At 35.1% G+C, this 16,328-nt stretch overlaps 3 protein-coding genes across 3 annotated transcripts; 2 read left to right on the top strand and 1 right to left on the bottom strand.

Annotated features, from left to right (window-relative positions):
• The first annotated feature begins 211 nt into the window (after window positions 1-211).
• LOC102629375 (uncharacterized) lies at window positions 212-3,085 on the top strand. Its single transcript, XM_006473923.3, has 3 exons — window positions 212-674; window positions 1,855-1,878; window positions 2,528-3,085. Exons 1-3 carry the CDS (start codon window positions 473-475, stop codon window positions 2,827-2,829), a joined length of 528 nt encoding a protein of 175 aa, XP_006473986.2. The 5' UTR covers window positions 212-472; the 3' UTR covers window positions 2,830-3,085.
• A 476-nt stretch (window positions 3,086-3,561) lies between these two features.
• Window positions 3,562-7,510, top strand: LOC102629839 (calmodulin-binding protein 60 E). Its single transcript, XM_006473925.4, has 8 exons — window positions 3,562-3,605; window positions 3,978-4,140; window positions 4,718-4,793; window positions 5,006-5,064; window positions 5,237-5,730; window positions 5,889-6,049; window positions 6,175-6,378; window positions 6,562-7,510. The coding sequence occupies exons 2-8, from the start codon at window positions 4,037-4,039 to the stop codon at window positions 7,285-7,287; spliced, it is 1,824 nt and encodes a 607-aa protein (XP_006473988.2). The 5' UTR covers window positions 3,562-3,605; window positions 3,978-4,036; the 3' UTR covers window positions 7,288-7,510.
• A 1,021-nt stretch (window positions 7,511-8,531) lies between these two features.
• LOC102630133 (two-component response regulator ORR24) lies at window positions 8,532-12,226 on the bottom strand. Its single transcript, XM_006473926.4, has 6 exons — window positions 11,626-12,226; window positions 11,012-11,164; window positions 10,438-10,842; window positions 10,251-10,327; window positions 8,914-10,104; window positions 8,532-8,786 (listed from the first exon to the last, which is right to left on the bottom strand). Exons 1-6 carry the CDS (start codon window positions 11,771-11,773, stop codon window positions 8,715-8,717), a joined length of 2,046 nt encoding a protein of 681 aa, XP_006473989.2. The 5' UTR covers window positions 11,774-12,226; the 3' UTR covers window positions 8,532-8,714.
• Between the last annotated feature and the right edge of the window lie 4,102 nt (window positions 12,227-16,328).

Here is a 16,328-nt window from a genome sequence, read left to right as displayed (position 1 = left end):
GTTATATATAAGCATATTTAGTTATTCCATACATGAAACTAATTATTCTATTTATGGATATTTTCAACCCAAAAAAAAAAAATAATAAATAAAAAGAGAAGAAGAAAAATTCCACCGTCAGACAAACTACTAAACAGAGACGTGAGCAGTAGTGAAGACTGAACGAAGACCGAGACGGCTCCTGAAGCGAACAAGACTTAATGATTTTTTGTAATAACTGTCGGGTAATGTTTACAAGTAAAACACAGCTCATTAAAATACTCGAACGGAACTGACTGACTTCTTTGCATACAAAAAAAGGTTAAAACTTTTCATATAAAAGCTGAAGTAGATTCATTCATTCATTGATAGTAAAAGCCCCATCAATCAAAGCATCCACATTAGATCTCCCCTGTATCTCTATTGCGTCTCAAAGCACAAACACAAACGGAGAGAAGAGAGATTGTGTGCGTGCGTGTTTGTGTGTGTGTTAATGAGAGAGATGTCCAGGAGATCAGGCAATTGTGTGAGGTGCTGTCTCGTAATATTTGCTGTAGTTTCAGCTCTAGCTGTCTGTGGACCTGCTCTGTTTTGGAGATTTAAGAAGGGAGTTAGTTTAGGTGATAACAAATCTTCTTGTCCTCATTGTAATTGCGATTGCCCTCCTCCTCTTTCTCTTCTCAAGATTGCGCCTGGTAAGTGTTGCTTTCATGATTTCTGCTTGTGGGTTGTTTTCAAGTCATGAGCTTGATTGATTATACGCTGATTAGAGTGATTTTGAGGAGTATCTATTTCATCGAGTTGATATCTTTGATCTACTGTTTATGCCCTTTACTCAGCGGCAGGTTTTAATGATTTCTGTTTGTGGGTTTTGCTTTCAAGTTTTGATTTTGTTTGATTGTATGTGGATTATAGTGAATTTGAGTAGTTCTCATTTTATCAAGTTGAGATTTTGATTTGTTGGTATAGCTCATTTTTTGCTATCTGGGTTGCTGTCCGAGTTCTGATTGGTTAAATGCTGATTAGAGTAAAATAATTAGCTTGAGGTTTTGATCTACAGTTGTTGCTAATTTTGAAGTCTGAGCTTTGTGTATAATGGAATAGTTGCAATAGAATGAGGAATAAATTCTAATTCAAGCCAGATTTATTTTCCATTCTTTTATGATATAATTAAGGTTGCTTATGTCATCAAATTTTGAGGTTCTGATCAGCTGTTATTGATGATTCTTGGTTTGGCTCTCAATCTTCTTGGTCACCAGGGATGTGATTGTATTACAGTCTTAATCTATCTTCTTTACATGTGATCCGAGTAAAAGTAATTAGGTGTTCATTTCATCAGGATGATACTTCAATTTTTTGTTATGTGGTTGACTCGTTTTCCTTGCTTGGGTATCGCAGTGATCAGGATAAGCTTAATCTTGCTTGACGATTATCTTAATACTTTAGTTCCATGACGTTTTAATTAGAATGAAAATCTAGGAATGCTGTTTTGGTCAATGCTTCAGCATTATAAATCCAATCAATTGTATTCATTCAACAGTTGATCACCCCCAAAACCACTGAAAGAGAAATTGTGAAGTTTTTGTGAACTATGATTTCAATGGAAGAAAAGATTTTCCAGAGAGAAAATTTTGTATTGTACACTTTTTTATTATTGGAAGTGGGTCTCTTAAGTTGATAGTCAATATGAAATAGTGGTTGCTTTGCTGCGTCTGTTAGCTTTTGAAATGTCATACAGGTTCCTTAATTCCAATTGACATCTGCAAGTTTTTTACCTCACTGTTTAATATGTAGGATTTTTTTTTTGGAAATTGAAATTTCAAAGTCTCTATGTAGATGCTGATGTTACCTTTCGGATTTTCTTATTTCCTGCAGGGTTAGCCAATCTCTCAGTCACAGGTTAGAGCTCACTCTCCTAGCTTAACTTGGTGAAGAACTTCTTGCTTTTGGCCTTCTTTCTTATTTTACTCAAATTCGACTGCTTTGTTGGGTTTTCTTGACCCTTAGTGTTTATTGCATTCCACCTATCAGCAGGCTAGTATATTGCATTTTGGCAGAGTAACACGTTACTTAGCTCATAAATTATGTATCAGGCTAGTAGATTGCATTTTGCTGAGTAACCTGTTACTCAGCTTATAAATTATGTACTCTTATATCAGTGTACTGGAAACATAGTTTTTTTTTTCTTTTTTTATATTAATGTTTGATCTCTAAATTCTTTTCTTCATAATTCACATATTGGTAAAAGATTGAGCTACTCATGCATTTGCTCTTAACTGATTATACTAAATAAATTATGAGATATCTCTGCAAGTTTGAGCCTTTGGATCCTAAGAACAGTACGTCGGGCAAGGGTATATTTTTCTTTTTAGGGCAGATGTTACTTAAGTGGAAATGTAGAAGTTTGATAAAATGGTTGCTTCAGAAAATATACTTTGCTGCCAAAAGCCTTTTAGCTCATTCTTTTGTCAGCTTTCCCTTTTTGTTGCTCAGATTCCTAGCGTGTAGTTTTTCCTGTTAATTGACTCTAATTGTGGTGATATCACAGATTGTGGAAGCAATGACCCTGACGTCAAGCAGGAGATGGAGAAGCAGTTTGTCGATCTTCTGACAGAGGAATTGAAGCTGCAAGAAGCTGTTGCTGAAGAGCACTTGCGCCATATGAACATAACCTTTGGTGAAGCAAAAAGGGTGGCTTCCCAGTACCAAAAGGAGGCAGAAAGATGCAATGCTGCTACAGAAACCTGTGAAGAGGCCAGAGAACGGGCTGAGGCCTTGCTGATCAAGGAGAGGAAAGTAACTTCCTTGTGGGAGCGGCGAGCCCAGCAAATGGGATGGGAAGGAGAATAGTTGACTGTATAATTTATCAACTTCTATACTCAGATTAGTGAATCGTTCAAACACTTAATATCTATGCAAGCAGGCAGACAAGCAAGCAAAAAATTTGCTTGAGTTGCTTGGTAAGGGGAGGGTTACTGTCTCTTGCTTCATATTCTCTTGTTTTTTTTACTGCTATCTCCATTTGTAGTATTATTTCCAAAATTTTATTCCTCAATTTCTTTGGTAATTGACATTTTGTGGACTGCTCCCACTACCGTTTGCTAAATCATATTATCTCCTCGTATGCTTTTATTTTTTGATGCAGTATATTTTTGTCTGCTAATAATGCCTCTGCCACATAATTTTGAGCAGAATTGAAGTGAACAAGTGCTGTGACTTTCAAACAACAATATGAACAAATATTAAGTTGAAGCATCGTATATGGTTAGAAGCCATAAAAATACTTTCCTATCACCATTTTCTTGATATTCCCCATCATCCAAACGAGCCAAACCAGTCATTCATGGGGATGCACCAACCAATGTTATAAAAGATGATATCCAATATGCATACCATTCACTAGCCATGTATATATATATAATTAGTTGAAACACACATAATAATTGAAAAAAGAAGCAACACTCTTAAGGGTATCCAAGACTTTTTCCCTTACCATGAGCAGAGTCATTTCAGTTGGCCCCAGGAACTAGCTAGCCACCATCTACGCATTTGATTTTCTCCAAAAAAAATTGAAAAAGGGTGGTGGAAAGAAAACGAGTCAAATGCCATCAGCCAGTGCGTACCAAGTGAGACAAGAAAACAACATAACGCGGTTTCAACTTTCAACGTTCATGCACACTCAAAACACAGCTGTTTTTCTTTCTTAGTATTAATCTATGCAAGAATCTTTAAATTTCTATATTTTTTTGTCATCAGAAAACATTAAAAAAACAATATATTTAGATCCAACCCATATGCAATGCAACTGAGCAGCTCATTATCTTCATTGCATCAACTACTAGTTTTGTTTCATTTTTTTATCATACAACTCAGAACCCAGTTCCGTAAATGTCATAAAAAAACAGTTTTGTTTTGTTCTGTTCTTCATCTTTTAGAAAAACTGGAAAACGGATTGATCCTGAAGATTCTGTATCGTTGTTTATGTACTGTCTTTACAGGAATTTTTTTTTTTGTCGAAATTTGGAAAGGTGGTGAGGGTTTGGTTAAGTTTCTATAAATGGAAAGTTCAAGGAACAAGAAGAGAGGGTATGAGCAGAGTGTTGAAGATGAAGCTGATGGCATGCCTGGATCCAAAAAATCGAAATTGCCCGCTTTGGCAAGGTTTGTTCTATGACTTTTTTTTATCGATTTTTTTGCTTTCTGGTAATGGACTTCTTGCGTTTGATTCTTGTTAATAAGTTTTAGAAATGTTGTCTTATTTTTTTGGTTGCTTGAAAGGGCTTGTAACTTATGATAGCTCAACGAAAATGAAATTTGATTTTAGCAATTAGGAATCAAACTTGATGTTAATGATGTGAAATGGGTTAATTTCTTGGCTATATCTAGTAAACATAACATTTGGGTGATAGATTCTAATACCTAATCTACATCAAAATTAACTTTTGCAACTTTGAGATGACATATTAAGCAGATGGTGATCTGTTTTTGATGGATGAATCTCAATTACATGAAGCACCTGGTAGTACTCTTCAGATGAAATATGAGTATTTGACAATGGCATTTTTTGGTAATTCATCACTTAAGACAAAAATGAAAAGCATTCATAATCCTCTCTGGTTTGGTTGCATTGTTCAATAGTTATTGAAATTGATGTGCAAATATGCCAACCAGCTTAGTTTAATGAAATTGAGGTTTTTCTTTCAAGCTTTTACTAACACTTAAATTCATGTTTATGCAGTGTGATTGTGGAAGCTTTGAAGATGGATAGTTTGCAAAGACTTTGCTCATCTTTGGAGCCTCTTCTCCGCAGAATTGTGAGTCAGAAACTTATTTCTGATGAATGAATTTGCATAGCTGTGCATGGTAGTTTGCATGAAAAATTTGATTGATTATTCTCTTCCAGGATGCTTGATGATACACAGCATATGCCACTTGAATGCCAGTTTATATACATTAATGAAACATTTTTTTTCCTGGTAATATAGTTTTGCTGTCTATTGACTACTGTGAATTCCTTTCCTACCAGGTTAGTGAAGAAGTGGAGCGAGCTTTGACAAAGTTTGGTCATGCTAAACTTGCTGCTAGGTCTGTTTCTAGTTCTTCCTTAATGTTAAGACACTAAAGATTTACATTTGGCGACCACCTGTAATATAAAATCTTAGTAACATGACATTCTGGTTTTCTAATGGAACTAGTTCTTGATGGAGGGCATTTCTCAATACCATTAGCTCACTGATTATCTCTCTATGCATAGCAGGTCTCCACCCCCAAGGATCCATGGACCAGGAGAAAAAAATTTGCAACTTCATTTCAAAACAAGCATGCCACCTCACCTTTTTACAGGGGGAAAGGTTGAGGGAGATCAAGGAGCAGCTATCCATGTTGTCTTGATAGACATGAACACAGGAGATGTTGTCCAAACAGGACCAGAATCATCTGCCAAGCTGAATGTTGTGGTGCTTGAAGGTGACTTCAATGAAGAAGAGGATGATAATTGGACTAAAGAGCACTTTGAAAGCCATGAAGTGAAGGAGCGTGAGGGAAAAAGACCAATTCTGACGGGGGATTTGCTGGTGACGCTCAAGGAAGGGTTTGGAACACTTGGTGATCTTACTTTCACTGATAACTCAAGCTGGATAAGGAGTAGAAAGTTCAGGCTTGGTTTGAAGGTTTCCCCTGGATACTGTGATGGGATTCGTGTTCGTGAGGCTAAAACTGAGGGTTTTGCTGTCAAAGATCATAGGGGAGAATGTGAGTTTTCTCGTAGATACTTTATGTTTGTTAGACGGAATGGAGGCTTTTTAGTCAATGATTATGTCACTATAGATTTTCTTGGTATGGCTTTTGCTTTCCTTTTCTCTTTCTCGATAATGAGTTGTTGGAGTCAAAATTATTTCTTTAATTTGCAGTGTACAAGAAACATTACCCACCTGCCCTACATGATGAAGTCTGGAGATTGGATAGGATAGCAAAAGATGGAGCACTGCACAAAAAGTTGATGAAAGCTGATATTGTAACTGTTGAAGATTTTCTCCGAATTCTAGTTAGAGATCCACAGAAATTAAGAAATGTAAGTAACTTTATTTGGATTTTGGTTCATTCCCTCATGCACGGTCATGGGAACTTTTTCTTCTTTTATTTCAAACTCTTACCAGCAGTTATTGTTCTTCATTTTACTTTGATTTTACCATATAGATCCTTGGGAGTGGCATGTCCAATAGGATGTGGGAGAACACAGTGGAGCATGCGAAGACATGTGTCTTGGGTGGGAAGCTTTATGTTTACTATGCAGATGGAACTCAGAATACTGGTGTTGTCTTCAACAATATTTATGAGCTTCGAGGCCTCATTGATGATGGGCAGTTCGTCTCCTTGGAATCCCTTACTCACAGCCAGAAGGTGAGACATTCTTCGTTACTGAAAAATGATGATGGCATTATCATCTTTTATAACAATTTTGAAATTTTTTAGCGATATGTTTATTTATCTTATTAGCTTAACTACATGTGCATGTATATACACATTCTTGGTGATGAAGACACTTCCTGATAGTGGCTTACATGAGCATGTATTTGCCTTCAGATATCGGTTGATTCCTTGGTGAAGAGAGCATATGATAATTGGCATCAAGTTTTAGAGTATGACGGCAAATTCCTGAGCTCGTTGACTAATAATACTAAGAAGGCAATTAAATCATCAGCTGCACCGACAGTTTCCAGCAACTATGACACAGGTCGCTGTACCTCAACAACTCAGAGCAGACAGCAGTATATGTCATCTGAGCCCAGATCACAATACCAATCTGGAAACCACCAACACGCTCCAGTTACTCAGCTAATTGAATTTCCATTTGTGAGGCCTGATCAGACTTCACTGATGATACTAAATAATCCACAAGCAGCGTTATCAGGCAGCTTTGATCACTTGTCAGTTGGAAATGCTGCAGCTGGGGGTTCTTATTTTCAGGGAGATTGGTCTAGGCCAAGGAATGGGCATGGATTGGAAGACTTTTTGGCTGAGGAAATCCGAGTTAGGAGTTCCGAGATGTTAGAGAATGATGACATGCAGAGACTGCTAAAAACATTGAGTATGGGAATGACAGCAAGTTATGATCATTCTCATGAAGCTTGTTATTCCTATGGCATTCAATATGAGCCCCCCATGGATCAGACATACAAGCAGGATCTCAGCAGAGGGTCGGGGAAGGCTGTTGTGGGATGGCTTAAGCTTAAAGCCGCATTGAGATGGGGGATATTTGTAAGGAAGAGAGCTGCTGAAAGGAGAGCTCGGCTTGTTGAACTAGAATGAGCCTGTTGCTTAAAACTTTAATTTAACAACTTTTTATCAGATAGCATATCGTGATGCCCTTGATTTCACTAATGCTTCGTTTTAATTGTCGAGAAGATATTATAGTTGATGTATGAAAATATAACCCTGATGGTAAAGCAAAATTTTATTATTGAGTTTTATTTTCCTACATGTTCCAATAAAAAGGAAAGGCAACAAAAATGAAAGAATGTTCTTTGTCTTATATAGGTCAGTTCCATTGTATTTGTTCCAAGTGGCTCTGCTCTATCCTCTTGTTTTCATTGAAATAGGATTAGATGCTGGAGTTGACCCAAGAGGTTGGCTCTGATGCCATGTTAACGGAATTTCTTGACCTAAGAGCTTAAGTTATCAACTAAAGGTTGTACTGAAAACAATTTTCGCTTGACTTTCAGTTGTGGCAATAGTGACCACTTGTTATCAGAAATGCTTCAAGAATTGCAGACGAGACAGCAAAAATGAGCACCAGATGCAAGCAAAATAACATCGCCAAGTTGGTGTTAAAGGGCCTTTGCCCCACCTACAGTTCGCTACAGCTGCACCCTGGCGGTAGCTGTTGGATGCTCAACAGCCAGATAGACAGTTTCAAGCAAACTAATTTCCTCTTATTATTTTAGATCTTGTTCTAAAGCCAAGTCCCATCTTTAACAATTAACACGCATACATATAATGCACGATTGTACTGAATGAACGTATGAATGACGTGATATCTCCCTCTCGCTTAAGACTCTCTCTTTTGTTGATAAAAGAGAGTCTAATATACGTGCAGAGTGGCCAAATTAATGCATTTTTATATCGTCGCCAGGCTGTTGAAACAGATACCGAGGGTTCTAGAACGCATCCAGCAATTCCTGCTATGCAAAAATGAATATATGATCAATCATTTATGATTTGACTTTGTTTTGTCTTCGTGCATTAACAGATCAGATCGTTAGATGCAATCTTGCAGAGCACGTACTCCACATTCTAAGATTTGTTTGTTTTTATTTCTCTTATTAAGAATTCACAGAACTGACTTTTACTCCATTATTTTACAATGCTGGCCACCCCTTCATATGGAAGGCAACAGAAAGTCAGAGACGTAGACGTCACCAGCTAAGAAATTCCCATTAATATTATATTCACTTGATAATGAAAGAAAGTAAAAAGGGGGAAAAAAAAAACAATGAAGGTGGTGGAAATTTCTTGAGCCAATGTTCTACCGTAAGAATGAACAAGCAGAAGAATGAAAAGGAAAGGACCAAACCGTTGTCAATTGCAACCAGAAACTGAATGTGGCAACAGCGAGCGGAAAATAGAAATGGGAAGAAGATAATACATGAAGCATAATGAACTACATAATTACAAGCTTCTGGTAAAGGATTAGACTTTATCTCTTGTGTTGGTGTCGACCCAACGATAATCAAATTTCACATGCATGAGCTGAGGGAGTAAGCATCAAATCCTAGCTCTCCATCCATTAAAATTGTTTCATTTGAATCCTGCAGTGCACACACCACCTCATTTAGAGATTTCATTACAGATATAGATAAAACATGTGTAAACTTTTTCACCCTATATTAAGGTGCCAAAAGAAACATGTATAAGCAAACATGGTATCTAACTTACTCGTTTAAGAATGCCACTCATCATATCATCCATGGGATCATAGTGGTTTTGAATGAAACCATCATGGGACTTGCTTTGCTCCAAGAGGAAGTCATCATTTGACCTCAACTTTGTATTTAATGGAGCTTTTTCTACACCAGTGAGCTGAGCAATGTAAGGAGAATTGCTTTGGTCCATGCTCTGGCTAAAGGGACCCATAGTGCAATTGCCAGAAAGCAGAGTGTTTACATTGCTGAATGGATTATTTAAGTTCTGGTTGTAACCCTGTTTATGTTCCAACCACTGCTGCTTCGATGTGTAATTCTGAATTACATTACCAATCAGGCCAGGCTGGCAAGACAAGTCTCCCCTGGAATCCTCCAAATGCGTAGAAGTTGCCATGGAAGAAGAAATATCCAGACAGCTGGTTGAAGATAAAGTGTTCCTTAAATTAGGAGGCATTTGATCATGAATAAAAGGTTCACTCAATGGCAATGAATTTGATGACAATTGAACTGCATCCTGCCAGCTTTCATTACATCTACTATGATCGAGAAAGTTTGAAGAATTACGGACTCCAACATCAAAAGATTCCTGATTCAATGAGGCCACACTGAGAGAAGATTGATTTCCATAAGCATCCCTACTGTGAGCCTGATGCAGGTTTCCTTGCAACATCATAATGTTGCTCGAGGAAGTAGATACAGAGCTGCTTGAGCTACCAACAGCCACTGTGGCATCTGTAAAGCCAGTGGCAGCCATAGACGTTGTTGGACTATTAATGTGATTAAAATCTCCAATTTGGGTAGTGGACTTGCTTTGCGGCAGCTGGTTGAGCTCTGATGACGTCCTGACACCTTGGAACAAATTTGAAATTCGGTTTGCAGGAAACATTGCTTGCTGGATCTTCCCAATAGTATTGAAGGAGGTGTTGAAGGATTGGGAATGGCCTGGTTGTATCATGCCAGAAGAAGCAATTCCATGCATGCTTAAACCAGAAGTAGAGTTCAACCTACCAAACATGTTGCCCGGTACATATGATGATGATATTGCAGAACTTGAAAGCCTTCCTGGACTATTCAATGAGCGCAAATCCCCAAATCCATCCAGTGCACCGATACGTAAATAAGAGGAATCTTTACTCCCTAATGCAGCAACCATGCCAGCTTGTGGTGTTTCATTACTAAGTCTTTTCAGGTAAAGCCTAAATTTCTGCAAAACAAAAGAACAAAGTAAGTTGAGGAGGGCATTGGTAAATTCTATAAATTTTACAAAAGCTTACAAGTACGGGTGTACATCAAGGTGAATGATTATAAAAGAGAATCTGAAAATGAATAATGAAAAGGAAACATCAGTACCTGCAGATGACTTGCCACATTTTCCCTTGTAAGCCCTTCAACATTCATCAGGTCAAGAATTTTCTTCGGGACAGCCTCTGCATATGATGAAAAAAACAAAAAGGAAAAGAAAATTGAAAATATCTCAAGGATGAGAATTCGGATATCAGAAAAATAATATCCTATTTCATGGTAATAGAATACTTACTGTCCACACCCAACTGATTAACGGCTCCAACAAACTTTCTATGCAACTCTGGGGTCCAAACAACCCGAGGCTTCTTCTGGGTTGTTGAGTCCTCATTTTCTTGTCCATCATCATCACCATCTTCATCCTCATCTCCATCTTGATCCTTCCTTTTCCTGTTGGATTTTCCATTTTGATCAGAATTACCAGTAGACATTGCACCTTGTCCACCTTCTCCAGCTCCAACACGAGAATTCTCTTGGTTAAGCGACTTGTTTTGGTCCTTGGGTCCAACTTTCTTTCTCCTGATTACATGCTGCCATATGTTCTTCAGCTCCTCAATTCGAACAGGTTTCAACAAGTAGTCACAAGCTCCATGAGTAATCCCCTTCATCACAAGCTTGGTATCGCCATACGCTGACAACACTGAACCAAAATTTCAAGGGCAAACACAACATTAAAATGTAATCAGTCTCCTACATTAACCACCTAAAACTAACAACTAAAGAAACTAATTTAAACAAATTGAGATAATTTGAAAAGAAAAGCAAAGATCAATAAATGTGATGAAGTAACAAAGAGCTTTTATGCTTACTTATGACAGGTAGGTCCATCTCAAGACCCACATGTTCAAGAAGCTTAAAGCCATCCATGTCTGGCATATGAACATCGCTGATAACCAAATCAAAATTGTTTCTGTTTTCCCGCAACAATTTCAGTGCTGTAACAGCCTGATTGGTTACTGTAACTGCAACAAATAAATAAATGTGATGAAAAAATAAGCCAAATTTGAATAAGTTTTCAGAGACAAAAATTACACACCACAGATCAATCCAAATGGACCTTGTTAACCAAAAGTCAAAAACACAATCACGTCTGATGAACAGTCTAACGGTTTTCAACAGCCAATTAATCCAAAACTACAATCAAAACCTCATAAACCCAAATTTTCAAATATTTAACAAAAAACCTGAATTACCAGAATCATTGAAATATAAATTGAAACTATGAACGCTATGAAAATTAAAAAAAAAAAAAAAAATTACAACCGACTAAACAGAAAAATCAAAAACAGAGTATCCATCCAAACAATTGAATTACTGCATACAGAAAAATAATTAAATATTCAATAAACAACCATCTGAAAAACCCCGTGTTTTACAGAACTCAGAAAAAAAAATAATAAACATAACAAGAATAACAACAAACCTTCATATTGGCATGCACGCAGGAAATTTTCCAAAACTTTAAGGCACGTTGGGTCGTCATCAACAGCAAGCACTCGCATACCAATTGGAAACTTGTCTATAGGTCCATCTTCACAACCCGCAGAACCCATTCTTTCCTCAGCAGTCATTATGAATTAAACAACTTCAAAATCCCAGGCGAAAAAACAGAGCAAAAACAGAGCCAAAAACAAAGATTACTCAAGAAGAAAAAGTTTGATTTTTGAGCGTTCAAAATTACTCAAGCCTTGTTCTTTGAGGCTTTTACACAAAACCCAGATGGAAAAACATTAGAAAATTAAAATTTGAAAAAGAAACGTTGAACAAGAGACAATCAAAAGAAGAAACTGAGTGAAAGCTGTGCAAATGAGCAATGATGGTGATGTTCAGAAACAGAGTTAAGAGAGTGTTTTTCAACTTTCAGCCCCAACAACAAAACAGAAATCTATATTTGTTTTTAAGAAAGTACTCAAATTGTTTTGTTTTCTGTTTTCTCTCTCTACTGTGTGTTCTGTCTTTGGCTTTTTCTTTCTTTTCTAGCACAGCCCCAATCGAAGCGTCTTGTTTATTGCTTATGTTAATTAGTGTTGTAATAAAAAGATCTGTTTTTTTTTTTTTTCTTTTCTTTTTTTTTTAATTTTAATTTCAATAAAAATTTCCAAACTTGCTCACTCTCCTCTCCATACATGGAAATAGCAAAATAGGAGACCTTAGAACTATCCTAAACTATATTTTAATGACAGACATTATTACTACACCCTACCATCTCAACCGTCCATTTCACATATAGTTTCATTCTTCTTTGTCTACTTGATCATCACCGTTGACTCAACATAATTTTTATTCCAATAACTCACGGTCTAAATGTTGATGGTGATGGGATTTTTGTTGGAGTAGCTGCGAAAATGTGTCTTCTATCTAAAAATTGCAGGTGATAAAACTATGATTAGTAAATGTAAGAGAATTAGTTTAAATTAATTTAAATTTTAAATTGATTTAAGAGAAATATGCAAAAGGGGTATTGTGGTCAACCGCGGAAACAATGACATAAATTAAGGTGAAAATATGTAGAAAGATTTCAATATTTATTAGGTCTTAAATGGGTATTTACATTACCAATTATTTTTCAATTTTGGGAAGTTATTTTGATATCCTCCAGCGAAAATTCCTTAGATTGAATTTGATTGTTCCCTTAATTTGAGACTTATTTGTCTTAATTAATAAATGGCTAGGGAAAGACAATTATGTGTTTCAATTTCAAGTGCATTCATTACTTTGTCAAGTCCAACATTGTCTTTTTTAAGATTCGAAATTGCAACATTTAGAGGTTTTCTATTTTATATTGAAATTGTTTTGGTAAATTCTGAATAAAGAAAGTATTAATTATCAATTATTACTATTTAAATCGAAAGAACAATTATTTCTTTAATCATTATTTTTTTTTTCAATTTAACATGACAACTCAATTTCTATGCTATCCATATGAGCAGAATTTGAAATCCCAAATCTATTGATTTCAAGACAATGAATTTTTCACAGCACCTACATTGCTTTAATCACAGTTAATCCATGTACAAAATGATTAACTAAACATTGATTAATTGTAATAGCATATAGTCTATAGTTTCTTTTTATATATATTAAGTTAAAATATTGAAATAGAAATTAAAAAAAAACTATATGAGTATTGTGTCACATTTTAACCTTTGAAATATGTCACATCAAAATATATTTATTCTAGCACCAACGTGGTAATATCCTTCTCGTAGAGTGATTAAAGAAAAATGATAGCTTTCATCTATCACGAGACCCATTTCTTACGTTCGATCAATTCAACACGACAAGCATGAGGTTTAATTTACTAATTATTTTGAAAATTTGGCGTTCATTCGATGATTTATCATAAAACGGCGGAATGTTTGATTTAATTTGTGTAGCCACTTGAAAAAGCGTTGCATGTAATAGCGCGCTATGAAAAAAAATAATATGAGAATTACTATATGCTTTTAAAAAGGTATAGAATGGAATAAAGATATTTTAAAATTTTATTAAAAAAAGTTAATAATACATAACAAAAAAAAAAAAGGTTTTCTTAGTCAAAGAAATCAACCAACACAGCAAAAATGTTGATTTATTTTTAAATATGTTAACTTTTTGTTAATGTATCGAATGTATCTAAATGTTGCATTTCAAATTTGACGGTTGTTTGTAATAATTATATTTGTTTATCTGATAAGATAGTAAATAATTTGTAAATATAAAAATAAAATAAATTTCATATGCCTTTGAGTTTTTATTTAAATAAAAATTAAAATGATGTTTATTATCCTCTAGTTATTATATAATCTTTTTATAAAAAAAATTAAAAAAAAGTCAAGTATAGTAAGATTTTATTTGTAAAATCACTCAAATCATTTAATATTATTTTAGAGTATTCATAGCTAAGAAACCTCCAACATATGGCATGATAATAGAAATTAAAAATAAATAAATAAATAAATATGTTTCCAATTGTGGGTAAAGAGAGCGTGTGAGTCACTACCCAAAACAGAGAGTGGGAAAACATGTACCCTATATTATATTAGGTAAAGCTTCCCCGTAACATAAAGGAAGTATCAAAAGTACCAATTCTCTCGTTCAGTTTCAGGGGGACCCTGTGCGCTTCCAGATTCCACCGACACGTTTCGAATTTTGATTGGTTAGAAATCTTCGGGGGCGGGACCCACATATGAGATTCCTGACGCAGAAAGAAATGAAGCCTGTTCAGCGAAAACGACGCGTCGGTCGCAGGATAATCAGAGAATGAGAGACCCTACGATGTATGACGACGATCTCGGCAGTCGGTGGGGACCACGATGACAGGTAGCATGTGAATTCGTGACTCGTGCGTAATAAGAAAAGCCCAACAACAGTGAGCCCGTGCTGCTCCCGCGTGGTCCGGTTATTATAAAATATTTTTTTATTATTTATCATTTTACATATGTGGTTGTAAAGTTAAGGTGTGATTTCAGAATATTCAAATGTTATTTAAAAAAAAAAATTAAGGTGTGATTCCAGAATCTGCCTATTAAAATGATGATTAAAAAAATAATAATAGTAGTACTAATAATGGTTGCCGTTCATTTTTGTGTATGCTCGAGATTTTTATCTAGTTGACTCTTATGGATCTTCATTTTACTAACGTTTACAATACGTTTCTTAAATGTAACATGAGGTCAAAGTTCAATACTAGAAAGGAAGAAAGGAAAGAGAGTTTTATATGGATAAGGGTGTAAAATAAAAAACTTAATCAAGTTCTTTGGTGATTCAATTGTTAATTGCTTAGTTGGATTCCGCATGATCATTAATCACATCCAACCCTTAATTAACAATCAAACTAATCTCTTCACGCAGTGAACGCAACCACAACCGAGCCCTAATTACTTGAAAGGCAGTAGTCATTGAAAATTTTTGGAATTAGTGATAAAGTGGTTTTAGGAATAAATTAATCAACTAGTGAAAAATACTAAATGATTGACGTCGTTATTGATTTGTAATCAAAATCTAATTATTTATTCCTTAGAAAACAAGAGATCACATTATAGTAATAGAAGATTTTTATTTTATTAAGCTGGGCCACAGACAGAAGTAGTCAAACACTAACTTAAAATTAATATAATTTTTCCTATAAAATAACATGCTTTTTCCAAAACTTTTAGCTATTAATCAATGGAGGTTGCCATCCACTACGGCATGATCACAAACATCTCGATCGATAGTATTGAATGATTTTCATATTGATATAGTTTATGTTTTTAGATGGTAAAAGTAATTCAAGTTAGATTTTTACAAGGGTTTTAGCCGTTTGGCAAGTGATCTAACAAGCCATCCCGTACTTCAATCCCCACCAACTCTTATAGTTTTTTGCTCTTCTTCTTCTTCTTCTTCTTCTTCTTCTTCTTCTAAGTGGAAATATTACAATACTTTATAAGTTTGATTTCATAAACTTTTTTCAATGAAATGAATAATTAATTAATCTGATTATCTATGTTTCAGGAAATAGTGAGAGACCATGGTGGCTTATGTGGGTACAATGTGCAAGCAATTCAATTGTTCGCAATTGTTTAAATTGCATACCTTAACATCGAATTTTGACTGTCTCAGTTTCTTTTTTAATACTCCATTTCTATAAATACATTGCACGTGTTTAATTTTAGGTCTTGCATTAATGAGCATAAAAAATTTTCCCTAGTTAAGCTACATGCGAACGAGTCTTGTTGTTCTCGCGATCTCTAAAGTCAATACATATAAAATCGACTGGCATATCATATGCATTTAATCAATGCATAATATGAAGCTTCTAATTATATTTTTCTATGTTTTTAATATTTTCTTGACATTGAATTCCTTTTTGTTTTTTATTATTTCAATGTGTGTTCAGTCTTCACTTCCACAACTTTCTTATTTCCCATGTTTTTTTACTCTCTAAAGAAACCCAGTTTTTTTTTTCTATTAAAAGTGTTTCTACAAATAAATGCTTTCGCATCATTTCAAAAATATCTTTAAATATGGAATTACAATAATATTAGAGATCCTAACATGTGAATTCCAACTTAAGTTCTAATATCATGTGTCACTTATTTATTAAATGATAAATTTTATGACTTGTAAAATTACTTAACCACTATCTAATAGATAAATATCATA

The sequence above is a fragment of the Citrus sinensis genome, chromosome 9 (assembly GCF_022201045.2).
Source record: "Citrus sinensis cultivar Valencia sweet orange chromosome 9, DVS_A1.0, whole genome shotgun sequence".
Classification (NCBI taxonomy): domain Eukaryota; kingdom Viridiplantae; phylum Streptophyta; class Magnoliopsida; order Sapindales; family Rutaceae; genus Citrus; species Citrus sinensis.
This window is presented reverse-complemented; position numbering and strand designations above follow the sequence as displayed.